The sequence below is a fragment of the Chelonia mydas genome, chromosome 2 (genome assembly GCF_015237465.2).
Source record: "Chelonia mydas isolate rCheMyd1 chromosome 2, rCheMyd1.pri.v2, whole genome shotgun sequence".
NCBI classification, from domain to species: domain Eukaryota; kingdom Metazoa; phylum Chordata; order Testudines; family Cheloniidae; genus Chelonia; species Chelonia mydas.
The window spans coordinates 154,360,629-154,384,563 of record NC_057850.1 but is presented as its reverse complement, the minus strand read 5'-3'; the positions used below and the strand labels follow the sequence as shown (position 1 = coordinate 154,384,563).

The window sequence follows — 23,935 nt, the reverse complement described above, 5'->3', positions numbered from 1 at the left end:
GTGAGAAGGAACTGGAGATGCGGTTGGTCTGTCCCACCCTTTATCGCCTTGGGCAAAATCACAAGGCAGTACAAGGGCGCACGCGTGGACCGATGAATAATACTACTTTGAAAAGCTCCAGCTCTGGGCACATGGCGGAATACAGTAGGGACCAATAGGGACCATCACTCAGAGAAGGAGGAACACATGATTTTTATCAGACAACAATGTCATGAAAAAAAGAAACAGAATTCTCAATTTAAAAAGCACAAAGCAAACAACTGAATAGGTGTGTTTTACCAAAAAAGTGATATTTACCTTCGAGGTCTTCATAGTAAATGCAGTAAAAATGGATAAGAAAGTCTACTCAGTTTGTTAACTCATACATCTGTATATCCAACAGTCTGAAATAATCACATTTTACAGTATATACAGAAACACATAATATGCAAATAAATTTAATTATGCTAGTGTTGTATGATTATCTCACAAAGAAAAGACAAACACTAAAAGCTGTTTAATCATAGTGAGAGACATATGGGCATGCTCTTTAGTAATTGTTAGTACTGTGGCTACATCTTCACTGCCAAAAAAGGTGTATTTTTATTCTAAAATAACTAATGTGCATTTGTTATCTCACTGTAAAAATCCTAGCTGAGACAAGGCTCTGAGGGTGGGGTTTTTTTGTTTTTTACTGAAATACAGATAGGTGAGATCAACATAATATCTCCTCCATCTGTGTTTGACCTCACCTAGATAAACTGCTATAAGAACTACACAGCCTTGCCTCTACAGGGATTTTACAATGCAATAGGTAAACAACCAACCATCCACACTCATGCTCCACACCCATCTTTTCTTAGCAGTGAAGACACGGCCTGTAGTTTTCAGTATCAATATTTCATTGCATCCGATGAAGTGAGCTGTAGCTCATGAAAGCTTATGCTCAAATAAATTGGTTAGTCTCTAAGGTGCCACAAGTACTCCTTTTCTTTTTGCGAATACAGACTAACACGGCTGTTACTCTGAAAAGTATCAATATCGTCGCCCCATTTCAACCCAAGCCACTAGTCAAGGTTTGGAGCCCTATATATGTTTCAGTTGGGAGCAGAAACTGGAACTAGTCAGGTATTTTCTTGATGCAGTTTTTTTTCTATTTACAAAGAATACACAAAGCCTTGTGTCTCTAAACACAGAGGAAATCACACAACAGGAAACGGCTTCTTTTCCTCACGCCACCAAGAGCCCTCTTTTTTGCATGCACTTCTGACCCAAAAACATCTCCCCAGGTTTCTTTCAGGACCACCAAAATGATTTCTGCTGCTCCTTTAGGCTAGCTCTCTCTCCCCCCAACCTCTGTTCTCTCCGTTTTTCTGTTCTGCCTTCCCCCATATTCCCACACCTATTCAAAACAATACTCAGCCAAAAAGCTCCTGGGCAGGTTCACATAATCTTTTTGTCTTAGGTGAAGGTTTTAACAACCTAAACCAAGGTTCCAACCAGCTCATAACAATATTTTTAATTAAGTGCCTCCCATTAGAGGATTATCTGAGTATTCCAAGCACAAAGGAGATGACTCTCAATGGTCACCTAATCACTTTTGCTTAAGGGTCACTTAGGGACAATGGCTCAATCCTATTCCTCTCCTCAGACAGCCTATAAAACTGGTTTGACTAGGGGGACCAAAGCCCACGGACATGTGAAGAAGTCTTTTGGAAAACAACCTTGCAGGGTTTAAAAGGGAAATTTCAGTGAGGCAGACAGAACACCAGCTGAAACACGCTCAGCGATTAGGAACCCACCATGGTATCTGAAGAAAGTAAGCCTGTCTAGGATGCCATTATGGAACAGAAGAACATCAGGTAAGAGAGAAATGCATACAGAATGTTTTAAAATCCTTTTCTCTTTAATGCTTTATTCCAACTGCTTAATAAAAATTCTTTAAGTAGGTTGTTAGTCTATATCATGGGTCAAAGACTCCCAAAGGGAGAAAAGGCAGTTGCCTGAAATCCAACTGAACCTGCAGCGTGACAAGAGGTTGGTATACGTGGGACAGCGTATGCAGGTGCTGCTGGTCTGAGAGTGGCAGAATTGTGAAATTCCAAACAAGCAAAAATGGGCTAAAAGCCCAAGATGTGAGGTGCATGCACTCAGAGACCAGAAAGTAGACAGAGACTTAGTTAGCCCTATAACTGGGATACAGACTTGTCTAGATTTACATAAAATAATTCAATAAAATCACAACCATGTTAGATTATTTGTCTGAGTTCAACTAGACCAATTGCATGACACTGCCATTTAGGACCAAAAGGTGCTTTAAACTCAATATATTGTAGTAAGTAAGATGCCTCCATTAAGTTTTGCTTTGGTACTAAATTCTAGAAAGGGTTTATGCTATTTGAAATGATAATTTGCGCGTAGTAAACAGCTCTGATCTGAGAGGCATCTTGTACAGTGCAACTTGTCTCAGAGTATTTGCTTCGAAAACTTGAGACTTGCAGATCCAACATACAAAATATTGCTGTAATTAGACTAATGGACAAAAAAGGAAAAATTGTAACATTCCAAGATACGGTCCCTCTTCATTTTACTCAGAGGCAGGAATGGGGAAGAGGGTCTGGTTTAATATTACTTCAAGGTACAATATTTGGCTAATACATGAATCATAGAAATGTAGGACTGGAAGGAACCTTGTCAGGCCATCTAGTCCAGTGCCATGCACTGAGGGAGGACTAAGTATTCTCTATTCTAGACCATACCTGACAGGTGTTGTTTAACCTGTTCTTAAAAGCCTCCAATAACAGAGATTTCTCAACCTCCCTAGGTAATTTGGTCCAACTGCTTAACTCCTCTTACAGTTAGAAAGTTTTTCCTAATGTCTAGCCTAAATCTCCCTTGTTGCAATTTCAGCCCACTACTTCTTGTCCTATCCTCTGTGGATAAGAACAATTTATCACCCTCCTCTTTATTGCAACCTCTTATGTACCTGAAGACTTATGTCTGCCCTCAAGTCTTCTCTTCTCGAGACTAAACAAATCCAATTTTTTCAATCTTTCCTTCTAAGTCATGTTTTCTAGACCTTCAATCACTTTTGTTGCCCTCCTCTGGACTTTCTCCAATTTGTCCACATTTTTTCCCAAAGTGTGATGCCCAGAATTGGACACAGTACTCCAGTTCAGATCTTATTGGTGTTGAGTAGAGATGAAGAATTACTTCTCTTGTCTTGCTAACAATACTCTTACTAATACATCCCAGAATGACATTTACTTTTTTTCCAACAGTATTACCTTGTTGTACCATATTTAGTTTGTAACTAAATATGTAGTTTTGTAACCCTCAGATCCTTTCCTGCAGTACCCTTTTCTACGCAGTAATTTCCCATTTTGTATTTATGTGATTATTTCTTCCTAAGTGTAGTACTTTCATTTGTTCCTTATTGCTTCCCATGGAATATTACCTACCAATTCTCTGGAGTTTGTTAAAGTCTGCCTTCATAAAGTCCCTTGTCTTTATTCTGCTGTTTTCCCTCCTGCCATTCCTTAAAACTATAAATGCTATTATTTCAGGATCAGTTTCACCCAAGCTGCCTTCCACCTTCAAATTCTCAATCAGATCCTCCCTATTAGTCAGAATCAACTCTAGAAGAGTCTCTTCCCTCCCTCATGGCTCTCTCCACCATCTGCAGTAAAAAGTTATCTCCAATACATTCCAAGAATTTGTTAGATAATCTGTGCCCTGCTGTATTATTTTCCCAGCAGATGTCTGGGTAGTTGAAGTCCCACATCACCACCGAGTCCTGTTCTTTGGGTATTTGGATAGAAGATAAAGAAGATCAATAAAGAAGATCAATAGTTTCAGCCACAGTAATAGGACATTTAATGTTTATTACCTCTGACAAGAAGTTTTAAAAAATTTTAATACGACACAGCTGATCAGCCTATTTAATTGATTTGTTTTATTACAATACTTTGGCAATTTCTGCTAGAAAAAGTCAAGTCAGTTTTAATAATGAGGGTTTTATACCAGTAGCTTGTTACTCTTCAGAGCAGTTTTTTAATAATGCTTCTATTTTTTTTTAAATGGCTAATTGGTTAATTTCCATCAAAAGGGAAAACCTGATTCCCTGCAAATCAAATTGGCTATTGGAACTGGTACATTCACCTTTCATGAAGGTTTTGTGTTATCTTCTCTGGGAGCATATCCCTACTTTAACCAGGCCAAATCTACTCTTCAAATCAAGCTGTAATACAAACCAGAAGGATTCATGATAGCAAACTTCTTCCAAATGCAATATGGTTGAGTTTCAAATTCTCTCTATTTACCCAAAATCAACCCACAGATGTGCAGGAGCCTGACAATGTGAATTGTCCTCTTAAATCATGCTCCTATTCTCCCACCCATTATCTACCTCCCACTTGTATAAGCAGGGAGAAAGGGGAAGTTGCCAAGCATCTCGAAAGATGAAAGAGCACTGAAGAAAAAAAGGAAGAGAAGTGGACATTCCAACTCCTCTAAGAAAGCAAGCACTGACGTGGCTGCACCTGCTTATCAGGCACATTCCCTAAAACACCCCTCTTCAGTGTTACCACCACAAGATAGATAAAAATGGGCTCCCCCAATCAAATTCAGAAGCCTCACTCATTTATCTACAAATGATCATTCACAACAGGTAACATCCAATAAAAACTTCGCTTTATCCAGTTCCCACATCACCCAAGTGATCCATCTCCCGGATACATTCTGCATGAAATAAGTTTACTACTAACCGATATCAACGGATATTAGAAAGACAGCTGAAATATCAGATTTACATACTCACTTCAAAACCAATGACTATGAAATATCCCATGACAGAAAAGTACATCTTCAATCCCAGATATAAACCATTTGCCTAATAACTCACAGATTTGATCCTCAGATTTTAACCTCAAGTTTTAAGCCAATGTGAAAAAAAGTCTTCAGAACTTACATTGACTTTGAAGCTTTGTACTGAGCCATCCAAAAAGTGGACACTACAGATGATCTCTGATCGGGTTTTCTCTTTTGGTAGTTCTGATGCTCGTATATTATTTATCCTCCCACCTAACGCTCGTAACCGGGAGTTCATAACTATTGCTGAATAGCCTGTAAAACAAAAAAATATATTTGGTAAATTCCTTAAGATACACTAAACAGAACAATTTCATCCATACTTTTCAGAGAATCACAGAAACACACAACCCCCCAAAACAAAGCAAGGCCCTGAATTACACACAAATGTTACACTGGTTTAACTAAAATGTGTTTAAAAAACAACTTAGATGAGCCTATACAGATCCCTTATATAGGCCAATTGTAAAGTAATAAAAGTTAGCTATGCAAGCCAATTGTAATGCAAGTGTGTCTATACAGGGGCTTGCACAATTTTTAAACCAACTGTAGTTAAACCAGTATAAGTTGTTTGGACCAGACTTATGTAATTACCTTAATCTTAAAACAGGAATGTACACTCACTCTACATTACACAAAATGATTGATCTAAGCATTAAGAAAATGACCTTAGAAACTCTTTCTAATAAATTCATTACATATTATGGAAGTATGGTTTGCAGAAACTCTACATTCTCTATACAAGTTTCATTCTACTCATTTAACTATTTTTTTAAGAATAAAATAAAAACTAAGTGAAAGCTTAGAGTTGTGTCACTTTTTCAAATAACATTTTGTTGCACAAATGCAACAAATGATTATTCTTAAAGTACATGATTATAATTTTTTTATAAGACTGAAAATATAGACTCAGTCAATATGAAGCCAAGATGTTACGGCTACAGAGAACGCCCCCCACGCCACCCCCACCTCCAAGATGGAAATAAGGTTTGGTTTCAAAATATTTTTAAAAGATACCCAGAACCCAGGATGAGCAATCTTATAGTTTGTACAAACCACAAAAAAAGATACAGCAAGGGAGGGATTAAGAAAGCGGTTACATACAGGGAGTCTCTAAATATTTCAGTGAAGACAATCAAATCTCTTCACTACATCAGTTTACCAACTGGCAACACAGATTGCAAAACTGACTGCCAACTCACACACCAGATAATGTATAGGTTAATTGCCAACCTTACCAAAAAAAGAAAAGGAGTACTTGTGGCACCTTAGAGACTAACAAATTTATTTGAGCATAAGCTTTCGTAAGCTACAGCTCACTTCATCGGATGCATACAGTAGAAAATACAGTGGGGAGATTTATATACACAGAGAACATGAAACAATGGGTGTTACCATACACACTGTAACGAGAGTGATCACTTAAGGTGAGCTATTACCAGCAGGAGGGGGGCGGGGAGGGCGGAGAAACCAACTTTTTGTAGTGATAATCAAGGTGGGCCATTTCCAGCAGTTGACAAGAACAAAAAAATTTCAAAAACAGACTCCAACGAGAGGCTGCTGAATTGGAATTAATTTGCAAACTGGATACAATTAACTTAGGCTTGAATAAAGACTGGGAGTGGATGTGTCATTACACAAAGTAAAACTATTTCCCCACGTTTATTCCCCGCCGCCCCACTGTTCCTCACATGTTCTTGTCTACTTTAAAAGAGACTTTAAATTCAAAGCACCGACCTCTTCCACTTGAATGCAGTAACTGGTAGCAGTAGGAGGCTGTCATATTCCATAGACCAGCCATTAGATGAGAAAGAAACACATTTTTCTAGTGTGATTCGCAGCTATTTGCTAGACAGCAGAGATATTTTGAGACTAAGGAATCCTTGGGTCAATTCCATGTTCTGGAGGGGAGTATGTTCTACTGTTTACAGACCTGTCTGCCCATGTGCCCCCACTCATCTCTGTGCCCCCCCCTCTGATCCTATGCCCACTCCCTCCCTTCATAAGTCCTCGTCTCCCCTATGCTTTCCAGTCAGGATACCTGTACTCCACCAGGGAGAACACAGAGCACACAAGAGTCTCCTGTTCTCGGTTCTGATGCCTAGTTCCCTTACTGCTGGGAAAAGCGAGGGGGGAAAAAAGGCCTGAGTGACCCCAGCAGCCATGGAATGAAGGATGCTCAGTGCAGAAAGTCTCTGGAGATTTTAGCTGCCAAATTCTAACAAGCCTCCATTAAGAATAGATTTTCAGAGAAGCTTATAATCTGGTCAAATTTACACCTGTTACTTATCTTTTTGAGCTCTCCATATTAGATGTAATAGAGTAGCATTTTATCAGTGATCAAGGGCTATTAAATTAAATTGGGTAAAACACAAGGTCCATGTAACTAAAAGCAAGTGTGGTATGGTACATTTATTATAGAAAACTGTTTTATAACAAGTAACTATGAAAAAATAACCACTAATTCTTTACAGAACTAAACTGTACAAAGTAGCATGAATAGTCCCATTCTAATTTCACAGTGAAATCCTCTCTCTCTCAGTGTGTCTAACAGATTATCTGGATACCCTAAGCAATACTTCAGGCAACTTTGCTAGACTGGTTTGCCCTCTCAGAAAATAGTCCCTGAGGATTCTGCAAGCTCCACATCTCCTCTCCTAAATGGTTTCCAAGTTCCTCAAAATCCTTTCACTACCCGCAGGGTATAGCTACACTTGCAGATGTAGAGTGCTGTGAGTTAAACCTGTCTTTGTACAGAGCAGTAGGGAAAGCGCTGCAGTCGGTCCACACTGACACCACACTGGCATGGCCACATTTGCGGCACTTGCAGCGGCATTGGGAGCAGTGCATTGTGGGCAGCTATCCCAGAGAGCAACTCTTCCCATTCTGACACTGTGACTTATGGGAAGGGGGCGGGGAGTGCGGGGCATTCTGGGTCCTGTCCCAATACCCCGTGATGCATCAATTCGCATCCCAGCATTCCCTTTGCTTCCTTCCACATTTGGCGCTATCTTTCAATGGTTTTTGTACTGCGCACTCTGTCTTCCCTTTCGGTCTGTGGGAATGGATCCTGAACTGCTGAGGAATATGCTGACGAGTCTCAAGAGCACATCACGTTTGGCAGCTGAGTTATTCCTTATGATCCAAAGTGACAGTGAGGGCTCCGACAATGATATCGACTCGAGTAATGCATATGACACGAGTTTGCTTGTGGCATTCACGGACATGCTCACCACCATGGAACGCCGCTTTTGAGCTCAGGAAACAAGCACTGAGTGGTGGAATCACATAGTCATGCAAGTCTGGGATGATGAACAGTGGCTACAGACCTTTCGGATGAGAAAAGCCACTTTCATGGGACGGTGTGAGGAGCTCGCCCCCACCCTGCGGCCCAAGGACACAAGATTGAGAGCTGCCCTGATGGTGGAGAAGTGGGTGACTATTGAAATCCGGAAGCTGGCAATTCCAGACAGCTATCGATCGGTTGCTAACCAGTTTGGAGTGGGGAAGTCGACCGCTGGAATCGTGTTGATGCAAGTTTGCAGAGTCATTAATTGCATCCTGCTCAGAAGAACCATGACTCTGGGTAACATGCATGACATTGTGGCTGGCTTTGCACAAATGGGTTTCCCTAACTAAGGAGGGGCGATAGATGGCACGCATATTCCAATTCTGGCTCCCGCCCACCTAGCCTCCAAGTACGTTAATTGGAAGGGCTATTTCTCTATGGTTCTCCAGACGCTTGTGGATCACCGTGGGCATTGACATTAATGCAGGCTGGCCCCTTATGCATCTTTTGGAACACTGGACTGTTCAGGAAGCTGCAAGCTGGAACTTTTTTCCCAGACCAGAAGATCACCGTAGGGGAAGTCAACATGCCCATTGTGATCCTTAGAGACTCCGCTTACCCTTGAATGCTGTGGCTCATGAAACCCTACACAGGGAGCCTTGACAGCAGCAAGGAGCGGTTCAACAACAGGCTGAGCGGGTGCAGAATGACTGTGGAGTGTGCTTCTGGCCGTTTAAAGGGCCACTGATGCTCTCTGTATGGGAAGCTGGACCTGACTGATGACAGCATCCCCACTGTTATATCGGCGTGCTGTACCCTCCATAACATTTGTGAAGGGAAGGGTGAAAGATTCACTCAGGCATGGAACTCGGAGGTTCAACACCTGGAGGCTGAATTTGAACAGCCAGAGAAGAGGGCTATTAGAGGGGCCCAGCGTGGGGCTGCAAGGATTAGGGATGTCTTAAGGGAGCAATTTGAGGCTGAAAGCCACCAGTAATGTGTGGTGCCCTGCACGGGAGTGAAATGCCGTGGTTCCAATGTTAGTAGGAATCAGTGTTTGTTACAATGACTTGCAGTGCCTATTTCCTTCCTCGGCTAAGGTATCTTTTACTTTATGCAATAATAAAGTATGTTTTCAAAGCCAAAAAATCCATTTATTGAAAAGAAAATTCATTTATTGAAAAGAGAGACAACTGCTTGGGAAACAGAAAGGGCAAGGGGGTGGGGAACAGTACAAACACAGATTTGCGTATGTCCTGTCTGGAGTGCTGCGCAATGAGTGCTGCACTTCAGGATGGCTGTACTGCACGGTGATGGGGGTTGAGTGCAGTGGGTAAGGGTCGTAGTTTTCAGGGCTGGGTGGTGAAGCTACAGGTGTTGGAGGCAGCTGGTGGCGGTAAGAACCCTAATGGTGGGGGGAAAGTGTGTTGGAGGTGACATGGGGGCACAACGGAAAGAGTTTTGGGACAATGGCTGCAGGGGGCATGGTATTGCTCCGCCTGCATGGCTACGAGCATCTGTATCAAGTCCGCTTGGCTCTCCATGATGCTTAGCAGCCACACCGTGCTTTGGTGCCGGCAATCCGCATTCTGCTGGCGGACCCTCCTTTCACTCTCCCGCCACTCCTGAACTTTTTGATTTTCGTTACTTGAATGCTGCATTACTTCATGCAACATGTCTTCCTTGCTTTACGTGGCCTCTTTCTGATTCTTTGGTGTCTTTCAGACGGTGATAACACGGATGGCTGAGATCTCAAGGTTGCATCTGTAAAAGCAAAATGCAACACTTAACAGAGGCAACATTGTTCGCACCAGAGAGTTATGATTCCCCCGTACTTAAGGAGGGCAAGCACAGTCTACACAATAGCATAATTTGCCTGTCCCAAAGCAAGTACACACAACCCATGGGAGCCCCAAAATGGTGAGTAAGCACAGGGTCAAGCGTGACTGACTGTTTCATGGCTGTACTATCCTCTGGGTTTCTGTGCCTTGGGGAGAGCCAACAGCAGCAAGGGACCCCTATACTGAATACTGTCCCCACATTTTCCACAGGAGTTCATCCTGGAAGATATCTCGCTGCTGAGGGTGACCTGGGAAGCAAGGGAGGGTCGTCTACTGCAATGTGGTTTCCGCCCTGGCCCATATGCATCTTGCCTGTGTGCAGCAATGATCCCCCAGCCCCTCACAGCAGAGTGGCGCGGACAAGTTAGCCTGACTGGGACAAGAACCACAGTGGCTCTCCCAAGAAACCTGTGCAAGCGCATTGCCCAAGTTCTGGGTGAGACCTTTGAAGAGATCACTGAGGCCGATTACCGCAATGTGATAGAGCACATCAAGGTATGCATGCAGCCCTAACCCTCCTCTCCCCAAGAGCCCGCACTGAATAACTTCCTTCCCAAAATAAAAGCCGCTTACCAGGAACCTCCTGGTGTTTGTCCTTCCCCAAGCACCGGCCGCCATGACTGGCTACCTTCCTCTTCACTTGAGAACAGCTCCTGGCTGCATGCATCTAGGGATTCCGGGGTGTCTTCCTCCGCCTCAGCACCCTCGCTCCTGCTTTGCTCCTCCTTCTCCTGCCTTGTTGAACTGGGCTCTGAAGTCTCCATGGTGGTACTTGGAGTGGAGGTGGATTCGCCCCCAAGTATCACGTGCAGCTCTTTGCAGAAACAGCAGGTCGCAGGGGCAGCACTGGAGCGACCGTTTGCCTCGCAGGCTTTGCGGTAGGCATTCCACAACTCCTTCACTTTAATCCTGCACTGCAGTGCGTCGCGGTCATGGCCCCCTTCCATCATGTCCCTTGATATCTGCCCGAAGATTTCGTAATTCCTACAACTGAAGCGCAGCTGGGACTGGACAGCTTCCTTCCCCCCTAAACACTCATCAGGTCCAGCAACTCACCACTGCTCCATACTTGGGCTCGCCTGACGCGTGGAGGCATGGTCACCTGGAAAGATTCGCTGAGAGCACTCCAAGGCAGGCTGAGCAAACAGGAAGGGATTTTTCAAAATTCCCAGAGAATTTAAAGGGCAGGTCTGACGGTTGGTCACCTGAGGGCAGGGCAGTAGAGTTCAAGGTGATGACTAGAGTGGCTAGCACAAGCATCACAGGACACTTCTGGAGGCCAATCAGAGCGCACTATAGGACCAGAGCGTCCACACTGGCACCACGGCTGTCCAGCGGGGGCGCAAACATTATTCCACTCGCTGAGGTGGAGTATCAGCAGTGATGTATCCGTGGAGTCAGAGTGCTCTACATGCCTTGCCAGTGTGGACAGGTAGTGAACTAGTGCGCCCGGGGCTCCTTTATTGAGCTGTAACTCGCAAGTGTAACCAAGGCCTCAGTAATTTGTAGCTCACCCTCTGAGCCTGAGGCCAAATTCCTACTGAACCTTGCCACCAAGGAAAGTTTGTCAGAGATGGCATTAGAACGGACATTCCTTTTGTGTAGGATGACAGTGAAATGTCACGACTAAATTTTCCATAATATAGCTAGAATTCTGAATGCCATCAAAGAGTATGTATAATGTGTCTTATGATCACTGAACTTTCAGGTGTCTCCTCAAAAGAATCTGAACGAGCTTTTTCTATGCCACAAACCCATTAGTCACACTCTTTAAAGTATTTATAGAAGGTCTCTAGCAATTACAGGTGATACCTGTTTGGCTGCCCTATTTTGCCATTATGTGTATAACATATATTTTTGTGAGGTGCTTATAGTTAAGACAGATACATTTATACTCTGCCTAACACTTCATGTTATATTTATTAGGGGGATCATATGCTGAATCCTCCAAATAATAAAACTGGAAAATTCAGCACAAGTAATATAAAGAATAACCAATTTGCACCGGGCTCATGAACCAAAAAATTCAAAATCCTTGAAGTCAATAACCACACACAGTCTTATGTACCAGCCAAATTAGTTCTGTGGAATCTATTCTATGTACATGGATAAAATATTCATGGACATGTACTCAATTTCTTATACACTTTTATCTCTTTTCCTATGACAGATTACTGAGGGACATTTCACCATCTCTGGTGGATTTCCTCATCTTTCCACATAAAATATGTTTACAATGAATAAACAAAACAGGGCTGTACACAATATGAATTTGATTTTTATAAAAATAGGGCTCAGTTATTGAAATGCCATAATGGATTAGAGCAACAATCCCTCACATCCAGTATCATGGATGCAACACCAGATGGTTCACGAAAAGGTGCAAGAATGCTGGCATTGACAGTTATAAAACAACAGTCCACTGGGGAAGTTTCTTCTTAACCTCCTCTGAGCTTGTATTATGCTTTAAAGCATGAAGGTTTATATCCTTTATCTTATCTAATATAACAGTGCATGTGCTCGTCATCCATTTAAGAGGGGTTATTTTTTAATCCTGAATTCTTGGAATCAATGATACCTCCTGCCAATGAGTTCCAAACACTAATGGCATAATGTAAACAAAGCACTTCCTTTTATTAATTTTAAGTTGTTAGGGTTTTTTTTTCCCTGCAAGTTCTTCTCCTTCCCCCTTTCCCTCCCTGAGAAAACAGCTCTTTTGAAAATATTTTTCTGCCTTTGGAATACTTTTATTTTTCATCCTTCTGGAATAAACTAAACAGATTTATATTATCATGTAAGCAGTTTTCTTTGCCTCACTCCTCCATAAATTATAACAATGTTAGACTGTTACAGATAGTATCCTTCACTCTACTCCAAATTAGAGGGATAGGAATGTTTATTTTCAAGTTCTACAACTAGCTAAATATCCCCTTTGCACTTTAATGCAAAATAAGCATGCCTTTGAGGTTTCTACTGCTGGAATCAGAAAGAGGGCTCAGGTCAAGTTTTGACACTGGCCTATTGAAATATGGAGTAAAGCTGAAAAGTTCCATAGAGATGTCAAAACTGAAGATGACTGGAGTTTCATCCAGTTTCAAGACAGGTAACTTTAGAGCACTTATTACATTTGAAAAATAAAATGGAAACAGAAACCAAGATCAATTGAAAGCAGTAATCTTGTTTTTCAAATATAATTCAGTTGAACACCACATTGCTCATATTTACTGGGCAAGAGCTATGCGTTATATACTTTAAAAAATTCTGATTCATCAGGTTGTCACCTTAAGCCCCTTTAACTCTGTTCTCATCCCTAGTTATTAGGCATTACTCACATATGTCAAGAGCCATATCTACCAGTGACACACCTTTATGGGAAAATATTTTTCCAGGCAGAACCAGACAACAGAAGCCTACAATTTTAAAAAGTTTTTTTAAACAAGCACCTATGAAAATGGAGATCAAATTTGGTTCCTGTAAGGAAGTATTAACATGCCCCTTTACACCTCACCTTCAAACCGAAATTGCAGACTGGAAGTCTGTCCACTAATTATATAAAATCCAAGTCTGAAATTCGATAGCAAAACCCTTTGTCACATACAACCCAAAATTTGTTGCTTATCCACTGGCATTATGTTCTCTGAAAACTTTTTCTGATAAATACAGGAGGCAATCCAACCAGTATTTATTTTAAAATCTATAGCACCAGAAACATAAGTTGTCGTGGAATTCAATTCTTCAAGCAAATCAATAGGTCACAAACAGTGCTTAATTTGTAACGAAAGATGCCAGGGCTCAAGCAATTTTTTTACATTCATAACTGACACAGCAAGCGCAGAGGTGCTGTGGATGTGAACTGTAGATGTGCTGTGGATGTGAACTGCCAAGCCTAGAGGTGCCAGGCCACAGCCCTGGCAAGCCCTCGAACTAATTAAGCACTGGTCACAAATATACCAATACATTAAAATTAAAGATTTAATTACAAGGACTTTATATATCACATCATAATCTGACCATAAATTGGTTCAAAACTGCCAGAGTGGCCAGTATATTTCCTTAAAGAGGGAGGGACAGCTCAGTGGTTTGAGCATTGGCCTGCTAAACCCAGGATTGTGAGTTCAATCCTTGAGGGGGCCATTAGGGATCTGGGGCAAAAATTGGGGATTGGTCCTACTTTGAGCAGTGGGTTGGACTAGATCTCCTGAGGTCCTTTCCAACCCTGATATTCTATGATTCTATATTGGATTAACAGAACATGAAAGAACCTGCAGCAGATGTACCCAAAACTGCAGTGTAAAGAATAGAAGATTTGTTGTTTCAAGTATCCTCTTGCTTAAATGAGGATAAAGATGGAAATTTCTATGATCTCAAAATTGTAGCTAAAAATATTACAATCACGATTCCTATGAAGGAATATAGTTTTGCAAATCCAACAAAAACATTTACATTTCTTGAAATAAGCATTTTAAGATGAACGTAAGAAATTCAGATTTAGCTCTCATATTTGGTTCCAATGGCCAAAGGCAGATGAAATATTTCAACATATGGCGATTGTTTGTCTTGTCATATAAATTATGAGTAATCACACTATAAGCATCTCGGGATAACCATGGGTCACCCTAAAGTGTAGGATCTAGGGTAGGGGTTCAACCACTTCCACAACCACCAAAATGATACACTTAAAAAAAAAAAAACAAAAAAAAAACCTATATTACAGTGTAATTTCATTAAGGTTAATATATAAAACCTAAGCTAAGTCCCTAAAACACAATAAACTTTAATAATAGTCAACACTATACCTTCGTTTCACTATTTAAGGTAATTTACAAAAAAATAATATATTTGCAAAAATTTTAATCAGCCAAAATATTTAGTAAAGCCAATGAAACAGATTGTTAGTCTTCTTCCAATCTTTCTCCAATATTCAATGAAAATTAATTATATGCCTTTTTTCTCTAAGGTTTTATTCTGCTGAAGTTCATTCATAAATTGGGCTTCAAAGTAGACTTTAATAATGATTATATCTTTAACAAGACTAGATTTAAATATACATTTAAATATTGATGCTTTTGAGTACATTACATTTTGTAGACACTTAGAGCCCTTCTAAGAAGTCATTTTAACAAATATGCTTCCCTACACTAACTTCTATAAAATTGTATTGCGTGAACCTTATATTTACTAGAGCATTATTTACCTTGTATTAAAAAGCAAAGTAAAGTAAAACAAAGTGGGCTGCAAAATCATATCTCATTGCTTTTCCCAGGTCTTGAAATCAAGAACGTGTGTACTTTGCAGTAATCATTTGTCTAAGGAGAAAACCAAGCTTTAAACCTCAAGTCTAGAGGGCAAAAACACCACCCACCAAACCCACAGCTGACCTGCTCAAACTGCATATAACAATATCAGAAATTACAACTTGCTTGCAAGTCTTAATCTGCACTTTATTTCAAGGTATCCTAAACATTGCATTGAAGCCTTCCAGTGCTAAACCTGTACTGCAAATTTCATTTAAGGGAAACTTTACGATTTTACTGAGTGCTGAGTTCAAATTAATAATTGAGTGGCAAAGACGCATGGACTAAGGGGGGGAGAGAGAAAAAAAATCTAAATCTTAGGCAATGTCTACACTACAAATGGGGATGTTATTTGCAACTAGTGTAGACTGGATTGTTTAGCCACAACAAATCCTGGGTCTTGGCAGGGAAAAGCGATTTTCCCAAGGTCACCCAGCAGACCAGTGGCAGAACTGGGAATAGAACTCCGTTATTGTCCCACTCCAATGCTCTATTAGGCCACAGTGCCTAGTTAAGCACTCCGAAGTTAGAAAATGCCAGAATTCCTGTGCAATATTAATTCCATGCCACCACCACCCCTTGTGCATATACATTATGATACAGTCTTTAAATGATTATATATTATTTTTTCCCTACAGCAGAGATTCTCAACCTTTTTCTTTCTGAAGCCTCCCCAGCATGCTATAAAAACTCCACGGATCGCCTGTGCCACAACAACTGTCTTTCTGCATATCCAGTAGACTAAAAGACAGGGCTAGCACTGGGGGTAGCAAGCAGGGCAATTGCCAGGGGCCCCACGCCACTTGGAGCCCCACAAAGCTAAGTTGCTCAGGCTTTGCCTTCAGCCCAGAATGGTGGGTGTCAGGCTTCAGCCCTGGGCCCCACTGAGTCTAACACTTGTCCTGCTCTCTGGCTTATTTTGGCGGACCCCCAGAAACATGCTTGTGGCCCCTCAGTGAGTCCTGGACTCATGGTTGAGAACCACTGGACGAGATCAGTCGTTCTCAACCAGGGATCTGGGGTCCCCAATGGGGCCTCAAGCAGGTTTCAGGGGGGCCTCCAAGGGGGGCCAGCATTAGACTTGCTGAGGCCCAAGGCAGAAAGCCAAAGCCCCATTGCATGGGTCTGAAGCCCAGGTCCCTGAGCCCCGCCATCTGGGGCTGAAGCCTGAGCAACGTAGATTCATGGGGGCCCCTGAGGCATGGGTCCCAGGCAATTGCCCTGCTTGCTACCCGCTAACACCAACCCTAGCTTTTATATGCAGAAAACCAGTTACTGTGACATAGGTGGGCTGTGGAGTTTTTATAGGATGTTGGGGCGGGGGGGGGGGGGGGGGGGGGGGGGGCTCAAAGGAAAAGGTTGAGAACCTCTGCTATAGGGAAAAAATTATATGTACTCATTTAAAGACTGAACCATAATGTATATGCACAAGGGGTGGTGGTGTGGAATTAATATTGCACAGGACTTCTGGCATTTTCTAATTTTGGAGCGTTTAACTAGGTACTGTGGCCTAATAGGGCATTGGAGTCGGACGATAACGGAGTTCTATTCCCAGTTCTGCCACTGGTCTGCTGGGTGACCTTGGTAAAATCGCTTCCCCTCTGTGCATCTCAGTTTCCCCACCTGTAAAACGGGGATAATGATACTGACCTCCTTTGTGAAGAGCTTTGAGATCTACAGATGAAAAGAGCTAAATGAGTCAGTTATTATTAACTTAGCAACGTTAAGATTTTTTTAAAAATGTTTTTGCAATATTAACATTTCAAGTATAAGTCTCATTCTGCCAAACTCCAATTATATTCTCTATGCCACAAGTATCTTAACTTATGTCTGTTCTAATTATTGTAGTTCATCTTGCCTGGAAAGAAAATTCAGTACTTTTCCCCTGTAATCATTATCTGAGAAACATTTATATTGTTAGTCTTCTGTTAGCAAGTGCAAATAATGTTTATAAATATTATAATGTAAATATTATAAAACTGGCATCTTCACAATTTTTTGTCTAACAGAAATCTGTCAGCGTAAAAGTGTTATCTACAGTACTGTAGTATTGAAATTAGGAGGTCCTGCTATTTTTAGTTGTTATAAAACTTTAACCATAAAAGTTAAATTGTTTGACATACTGATTTTTACTCCACCCACAGGCTCCACCCCTGCAGCTCCCATTTACTGTGATTCCCAGCCAATGGGAGCTGCGGAGCTAGAGCTCGGGGTGGGGCGGGGCGGGGCGGGGCAGGGGCAGCACACAGAGCAGTCTGCCGCGCCTCCGCCTACGAGCAACCAGGACAGGTCGCTGCTTGCAGGGAGCTGCCCAAGGTGAGCGCCCCCCGGATCCAGCACCCCACACCTCCTCTCATGCCCCATCCCACTGCCCCAAGCCCGCTCCTGCACCCAAACTCCCTCCTGAGCCTCAACCCACTGCCCCGAGCCCACTCCCGCATCCAAACTCCCTCCCAGAGCCGTGCTCCACACCCCCTCCCACGCCTCAACCCTCTGCAGGCCCCGCGCCAATCAGACTATAAACCAGAATTTCAACGAAGATCAGAAATGCCAGTTTATAGAGCTTTCCGGTTGGTGAAGTGCTGGATAAAACAGCTTTTACTGTATAGGAGTAATCTCATTGAAGCCAGTAGAACTACTCATGTGCCTAAAGTTATTCATGTCTTTGCAAGATCAGGGCTTTAGACTGCAGCTAATAGTAAAGTATAAGCCTAATTTGGAACTACAGCCTCAGTTTTTAAAACATCAACCATCCTTGTTCTTCTGAGGCCCCCCCACATACCACCTATGCTACAACAACTGGTTTTCTACATATAAAAGCCAGGGTCGGCATTAGAGGGTAGCAAGAAGGGCAATTGCCTGGTGCCCCTCTGGGGCCCCCAAGAAGCTACATTGCTCAGGCTTCAGCCCCGGATGGCGGGGCTCAGGGACCTGGGCTTCAGCCCCATGAGATGGGGCTTCGGCTTTCTGCCCTGGGCCCCAGCGAGTCTAATGCTGGCCCCGCTTGGAGGCCCCCCTGAAACCTGCTAGAGGCCCAGACCCCTGGTTGAGAACCACTGCCCTACAGGACTCCTGGCTCATTTAGTGCACAGGATGGATAGTGCTCACTTAATGGGTACTTATTCAGTATTTCTTTTATCCCTAATCTTTCAAAATGTGGCTCCAGGCCCTGCTTACTACACATCTCCAAACCCTGCACGGAATACAGAATTCATTTTTTCATAGGCTTTTCTATTATGTTCATTACGATGGGTTTTTACATGGGGTTTCTGCAGGGTTGGGAACTTTAGATTCATTGCAAGACATCCACCACTTCAGAGAACAGTAGCTGGTAAACTAATATGCTTTTTATCCCCTGTGGACCAACCACTAGGGAGGAGGAAGAGCCACTGTCATTGGTTTCATAGCTATTTGCTAGACAGTACAAGTATGTCCAGATTCAGAAATCCTGAGTCCTAGCCAAGGAGGAAAGTCCTGAGTTCTGGAGGGGAGAGTACTTATACGTTCTTCTGCCCATCTCCTCCTCCATAACCAGCCTGCCCTATTCTGCCTCTACAATGTCACCGCACAGCCTATTCTTTTACTCCTATCTCCCTACCCAAACTGGCCATGTCCCGCTCTGCTCCTATCCATTCCCACACTTCCGCTTTCTTCTGCATTTGAGTCAGCTGCACGGTACTGCTTGTGGGAACAGTTGTGGGAACACTCAGGCATAGGAGAGTCTCATTTCCAGGGACTGGCTCCAGAGCAGCCTCCAAAAGGCAGGAAGAGGAACTGAACTTTACTTTCAGTTAATCTCCTACAGCTCTGGGCTACAGCATGATCAGTGCAGATGGAATCTTTGGAGAATTTAGCAGCAAGCCTGTAACAAACTTCTAATGAGCACATGCAAACACAATTTCAGCAGCCGATAACTGATTTGGTGGATTCTCAAAGGAACAGCAAAGTGCATCTCTCTGACCCCAGAATGGTTCCCCTCCCCACCAAATTTCAAGTCCCTGCTCCAAACCATGGATGCACCAGAGTTTCCTAATTAAACAGTCGTAAGAATTTTTTAATGTTGGAGAAACAAATGTATTTTTCCCAAACATCTTCGCAGACAGCTGAATTATATCCTTTATCATCTCATTTTCTTAATTGTTTTTTGAAAATACTTTGACACGTAGTACCATCTTTCCATTTCCAATTCTCATTCTTTCCTCTACATAATAAACATTTTTGGTGGAGCTGGCAGAAAAGCCCTAAGAGTTAAAGTTTGAAAAGTTATAAGCAATTGAAAACAAGATCTTATAATGGAAAGTGTTAGGCAACCTTAACTACAGGCTTCACTGCCAGCTCTACCAATAATGTTTATTATGTAGAGGAAAAAATGGGAATTGGAGATGGAATGATGGTACTACATTTCCAAGTATTTTCAAAAATCAATAGAGAAAATGAGATAATGAAGTATATAGGACAAAGAATAAAAATCCAAGGGAAGACTACAGCAATGTCTACTCCAATTTCCGAGCACTAGCAAGAATGGAAAAAAAAAAAATCAAATCACATTATTGGTACTGGACAACTTAAGCGATTTGAATTCATCATAGGGTAGAACAGAATCACAGAATACAGAAATAAAGAACAGACCTATACTGCTTCTTTTTCCAGGCAACTCAAATACTGTAAGCTAAAAAAGACTCAAAATGGAAGTGGAATATGGATCTTCACACATTTCACTTGCTGCTTTTTTTTCTTCTTTCTATTTTTTTTGGAGGGGGGGGGGGAAGGAGCACTACAGTTTTTCTACCCAATTTTTTTTTAAAACAATCTATATGATTTGTTATTTATTTTGAAAAAATTATTTTAATAATCACATCTTAAAACAATATTCACTATAATGATGGCTGGTTGCCCTGTTTCCTGTACTGTATGAATTGAAGAATTCAGGAACTCTATGGCTTCCTTTATAGCCCTCTTCAACTTTAAACAAAGCCATGGTGTATAATAAACACATCTGGCAACCATAGATCAAAAAGTTACAAGATTTGCTACTCTGATTTCTCTCTTAAAAACAATGCATCCTCTGTTTCCTACTGATATGTGTTTTGCATGAACTGCAGTAGGAAACTGCAGATCAATATCAAGAAGTTTATCATCCTCAGTTGGATATCATTTTAAGTTATCAGCACTGAGAACTGGAAGAGCAAGCAAAGAACATGCAAGCTAAATGGCAGCCTTAACCAGCGTATCTCTCAAATACTGCTTCAGGAGCAATTTTTTTTTTTTTTTTTTAAAAGAGGGTTACATAGCTATTGTATTACAATTCTGACCAGTACCTGCTACTAGGCAAAACCATACAAGAAGATTATGAAGACTATTCAGCTATTTCACTAACCTTACATAATTTAATTACATAATTACCCACTAATTTCTCCCCACACTTGCATTGTTCAATTGATGTACACTGATCTCATTCCTTTAAATTACATCTAATGAAATACAGGGTTTCCAAGTACCAAGAAACAAGCAAGCTCTACTGAACTTTACTAATATACTTAAGACACAAAGCACTAACATTTTTGGAAACTACTCGGCACTAGTGTAAACTTTCGTCCAACTAATGAATCCTGAAGTCCACATAACAAAAGAGGGGCAATGAAATCTGTTTCATGAAACTGCGCTGTAAAGTATGAAACAAAGCCTTTGATCATTTGTATTACATTAATTTTATTAACAATTAAATTCAAGCTAATTAAATGGAAATTTAATTATCAGTATTACTTATAGTTTTAGCCAGGGGAGAGGAAGAACAAATAGAGAAAACTAATGACCATAATAATGTAAAAGCACAATATACACAATACATTTACTCTAAGGGGTGATTCTGTTACATACTTTGAAACAACATATTTTTCAATATACATACTGTGACGAATGCAAAAAAAAAAAGGGGAGGGGGCATTTAAAAAAAAACAGAAAACTCATGTTCCACCCTGTCAGAAACCATTCATGCTGTAAGCCAGTGTTTTGGAAACTCACAATTCTTGTTATTTCAACCACTACTAGTAATAAGCAATAACGCTTAAAAATATCAAATACGGAAAATACATTAAAATGGCAATCACTAGTTCCAAGCAAGAATTTTACAGAAGAAAAACCTTTTGAAACCTATTTCCCAGGTCAACAGTTAGCTGTCACTACTACTCATTACTCTGAATCTCTTCCTTCATGCTCCACTGTGCCAGATTATACAAAACTTCCTAAGAACAATAAAGTCAACAACAAACCAACAAAAATCCAAACCACACATCCCAAACACTGAACATTTCTTCATCTGTTTCACCAACTTTATAAAAGGCCATAAAGACACTACAGACAGGAACAAAATCAACTGAGCAGTATGTCCAGAATACATTACTGTAGTGAGTAGCATATGAAATGAAAAAAACCTTCACTTCTTTGGAAGCACCTGCAACCTACCTGTTGCTTCACTTACTGTGAACCAGTTCCGAAAGGTCTTCCATAGAAAGTGAAATAAATTCATGCATCATATTTCTCACTAACGTATGCTGTCCACTGACTTTGATGGCAACAGACGCAAATTACAGTCTGATTTAAAAATAGTTTTATATTATACTATATCAAAACAACCAGTTTTAATATTTCACTACTCTTTCATGTCAAAACTACCTCAAATAAAATGTAATGTCAGCTGACGGCTAATAAATGCTACATTCTTTTTATTAGTACAGCTGTTTTGTGTCCTGCTGCTCATGGAAGCAGTAAAGAATAAAACAGCTAACCTCTGTCTACAACTATGGTATACTAGATTTAGCATAAGGCTGACAATTTGATGGCAGGGGTTGTGTTCCTGACGCCATTATTGCTGACTAAGTCACCTTCAACATGTCAATTTATCTCACTCTTCTAAAGAGGGTAGAAAGAAATTAGAGCATAACTATGGTATGTTAAGTGCAATATTACACCCATTTTGCAGATGGGGAAACTGAGGCACAGAGGTGGTGTGTTTTAATATTGGGTCTCTAGATGCATGTTGCTGAAAGTCACCAGATACAAATTGCCTCAACTACTGACCTCTTTGCAACAAGCTTGAAATGGCTAGGAAAAATACTAAAAAATAAAAAATAGTAGTAGGTACAAAATCAAAGGGAACACACAAGTTAAAGCTTGATTGGTCGTGTCAGCAACATTACATTTGACTAGCTATTTTTTGTTGGAATTTTTTTTGTATACTATTCCAATTATTGCCTTTAAAAATAATTCAGCGTCTTTGGAGGAAGGTAACTATAGGAAAATATATGTAGCCTGGCAAGCAAATAAACTAATGAGTAGTCATTGCAATAGAAGGCATTACTTCCTACAATATGGATTGTATGTAAGCAGCTGTAGCACTATATATACTGAATGCTGGTTGTCATAAATATAAAGGGAAGGGTAAACCCCTTTAAAATCCCTCCTGGCCAGAGGAAAAATCCTCTCACCTGTAAAGGGTTAAGAAGCTAAAGGTAACCTCGCTGGCACCTGACCAAAATGACCAATGAGGAGACAAGATACTTTCAAAAGCTGGGAGGAGGGAGAGAAACAAAGGGTCTGTGTCTGTTGGTACGCTGCTTTTGCCGGGGATAGAACAGGAATGGAGTCTTAGAACTTTTAGTAAGTAATCTAGCTAGGTATGTGTTAGATTATGATTTCTTTAAATAGCTGAGAAAAGAACTGTGCTGAATAGAATGACTATTCCTGTCTGTGTGTCTTTTTTGTAATTTAAGGTTTTGCCTAGAGGGATTCTCTATGTTTTGAATCTAATTACCCTGTAAGGTATCTACCATCCTGATTTTACAGAGGTGATTCCTTTCCTTCTATTTACTTCTATTTCTATTAAAAGTCTTCTTGTAAGAAAACTGAATGCTTTTTCATTGTTCTCAGATCCAAGGGTTCGGGTCTGTGGTCACATATGCAAATTGGTGAGGATTTTTACCAAACCTTTCCCAGGAAGTGGGGTGCAAGGGTTGGGAGGACTTTGGGGGGAAAGACGTGTCCAAACTACGTTTCCCAGTAAACCCAGTTCGAGTTTGGTGGTGGCAGTGGATATTCCAAGGACAAAGGATAAAATTAATTTGTACCTTGGGGAAGTTTTAACCTAAGCTGGTAAAAGTAAGCTTAGGAGCTTTTCATGCAGGTCTCCACATCTGTACCCTAGAGTTCAGAGTGGGGGAGGAATCTTGACACTGGTCAAATTCTTTTTCAAGTCTATTTTAAAGGATAGGGAGATCGCTATTGATGAATGGATCATTTCTACCTGGCTAGCTTGTTGGCTTGCAGGTAACCAAATGAGGCACCTACTCTGTGGCTGTGTTATTTATTTATAGCATGCTTGAGCAAGGATTTCTGTTAAAAAAGAACCAAAGAGAGTTTATATATATCTTTTACCCACTAGAGCCGTAACATGCAATAGTGACTAGCACTAGTTTACATTTCCTTTTGAAAAAAAAATCTTAATCTTCAACATCAAGGCCATAAGACCGTCCAGTGTTAGCTTTGCATTAATGAAAAATGGAAATTCCATCTCAACCGAAAGGATACATTTCTCTTCTCCTTGACAAGAAGCTAAAATTTACCAACTGACAAGCACATTTCATCCCTGAATTGCTACAGTTTAGCGG

The 23,935-nt window shown here is 41.1% G+C and overlaps 1 protein-coding gene across 3 annotated transcripts in view; it reads right to left on the bottom strand.

Moving 5' to 3' along the window:
- PTPN3 (protein tyrosine phosphatase non-receptor type 3) overlaps nt 1-23,935 on the bottom strand; it is a 274,154-nt gene that overhangs the window by 208,477 nt on the left and 41,742 nt on the right. For all 3 annotated transcript variants that reach the window (XM_043540415.1, XM_043540417.1, XM_043540416.1), the window contains exon 2: nt 4,949-5,103. In XM_043540415.1, coding sequence (XP_043396350.1) covers nt 4,949-5,086 — 138 coding nt within the window. In that variant the 5' untranslated portion in view covers nt 5,087-5,103. The remainder of the gene's footprint in view (nt 1-4,948; nt 5,104-23,935) is intronic.